General features: G+C 41.2%; 1 protein-coding gene across 1 annotated transcript in view; it reads right to left on the minus strand.

The window, feature by feature from the left end:
* The window catches only part of LOC119580982 (MAP kinase-activating death domain protein-like), a gene marked incomplete in the record, with an annotated part of 140322 nt that overhangs the window by 133569 nt on the left and 4253 nt on the right, over positions 1 to 2500 (minus strand). Inside the window, 4 exon segments of the mRNA XM_037929233.1 lie at positions 34 to 87; positions 90 to 159; positions 308 to 447; positions 1175 to 1381. Coding sequence (XP_037785161.1) covers positions 34 to 87; positions 90 to 159; positions 308 to 447; position 1175 — 265 coding nt within the window.

The raw sequence follows: 2500 nt of genomic DNA on the forward strand, positions 1-2500 counted from the left end.
AAGCGGAAATATTAACCTCACATTTATACTCACCAGAGTCCTTGTCGGTGAGGGTGAAGACAGAAAGACGAAGCCTCCTCAAGGACGTTTCCTGGGTCCGACAGAAATGCATCCTTCAGGTTGGCAGAAGTATATCACGTCCAGTGGCAAGGGGAAGTCCTACGGCGAAATGAAATAACGCTTGAGGTGTTCTTTTATTTCATGCCATCACAACCAAACGCAGAATATCAAAGCATACTTCCATTATAGTGTTGCGAAAGATGTTGAAATAGCATAAGCATGGCTCATAATCGAGCAAGTGCCGCACCTTGTGGTCATCTGGTGGATACCTCCGGAGCAATTCAGGGGGCTGCACGGGGGCGGCCCTACCGGGAGTGCGCGCCCCGACCACCACCATGTAGTCCAGCAGCCGCGGACATAACTGCCGCCGCTGCGCATCTGTGGCCACTAGGAAAATAACAGAGGTAATATTTTAAACCTAATTCCAGCAGCGAATTGAATAGAAGCAGTAAAATAATGAAACACTAAATACCATGGAAGAATGAACTAACTGCCCGCTACTTATGAATAGTAAGAAGTTGAATCATTGCATATATTGTGATTTAAGCTCTACGGTATTCCTTTCGACTGATTTTTTAAACTTCATTTGTAACATTGCTCTTACTTTGCGTTTGTTCGGTGTGAAAACTGACCTTCAAATTCAAAACGTCTAAAAGACTAGGCTTTAATTGTAGCTCCTTTTTAAGAATCCTCGTGGCAACAGGTGTTCCCACACATGTTTTCACACGAATGAAGCAACAGATGTTTAGCACATAAAGAGTCTCGAGGATACTACTTCCATGACCAAGATGCAAATTAGAAAAAAAATATACCCCTACCGCAATGAGTTTATGAAAATCCAAAATACATATTCAATATAATGATGGCCATTAACCCTATGTCTCATGTTAGACCATCGTTACTAGAAGTGTAAAATCATTGGTGATAAATTATTACATTCTGAGATAACATTATGGAAAAAGTTTGTTTGTATCACTCTCCGTTTCGGTCATAATTACAAAACGAGTCAAAACTTTCCCTCGCCCCAAATTGAATATTCAGGTGATTATGGAAATTCTGAAAACAAATTCATTCAAATGAGACAAAAATGGTCCACCGTATCTAATGTACTTACTTGTTGCATGCGGCGCGGGTGAGGAGAGCGGAGGTTAGTCGGGTCAGTGGGCCGCAACTGAGGGCCGCTTTAGTGGGCCGCTCCAGTGGGCCACTACTGATCGAGGCTTATTGGGACGCTTCCCACTGCGGTCGCTGGGCCGGAAGAGTGTGAATCGTTAGGGGGACTATCTTGTGGCCAACCAGCCGTTGCGCCCATCATACACGCCTAGGGAGAATATTTACATCGTTATGCGGAATGCAAAAGATAATGTCGTTAGATATAACGCACGTCTAAATTACTATTTTAATGGATGAGAGCACTAGCACTACGCCTGGTCTCAAGAGTCACTTTGTACACAGAAACGGGGGGGAAATAATATTCTAATTTTCATTCTCCATGTGAGATTTGAGAAAAAAATTGTCTTTCAAAGAACCGGGTGAGCGGTGGTCCTTAGAGAGTATTTTTCAGCTCTCCAGAGAAACTGACGCACCTCCTGTTGTCATACGGTATATCCTAAACTTGGACTTGGGCGTTAAAATCATCATAGTAAAATTAATTTCTCTGCAGTAGATAAAAAAGTATAAACTCAACGTGGATTTGTTTCATTTACGTTAGAATACGAAAAGTGGCAAGTAGAAGACTGACAAACTGAGGCAGGACGGCGCGACTCCAGAAACGACCATCATAAAGTGCTAACATTCTACAAAATCCTTCCTGTCCTCTCAAAATCCTTGCTTTATGGACATTCAATTTTCTATATTGCTCTTCCTACATAGATTTACGGTATTGGAATAATCTTACTGTCATCCACATAGTGATCATACAAGTATTATACATGTAAATCATAAAACAAGAATAATTCCATGAAAGCGAGACGAATACATGTCAAATTAAAAATTCATCCTTCGACACCGGCTCCTAAATGTCACTTCAGTTCCAATCCCATCTAGCAATATTGCGCTGAACAGTTCAAACATTCGACACAACTGCTATTCTGTCAGTGGCATGCCAAGATTTTTATTCTGAGTTCCAATTCATCAAACAAAAAAATATCAGTCTAAATCATGCGCAGATATATGTGTATTCCCGATCCCATAGTAAAATCCAGGAAATCTGAGAGCAACGATATCTTCGCTTTGCATACAAGGAAACCTACACATTAAATTCAATCGTTTCGATTTCTTCCTGTGCGGGATGTGGGGACTTTTCGTCGTTATTCGAAAAAAGTGTAGACTCATTGGTCAGTACATCAAAACAATTCATACGTAGTTTCCTATTTCCCGTTCATTCCATACAAAACCGGGACAAAAATTCTGTCGATATACATGACACCACAAAGCGAAG

The sequence above is a fragment of the Penaeus monodon genome, chromosome 14, assembly GCF_015228065.2.
Source record: "Penaeus monodon isolate SGIC_2016 chromosome 14, NSTDA_Pmon_1, whole genome shotgun sequence".
Lineage (NCBI taxonomy): Eukaryota > Metazoa > Arthropoda > Malacostraca > Decapoda > Penaeidae > Penaeus > Penaeus monodon.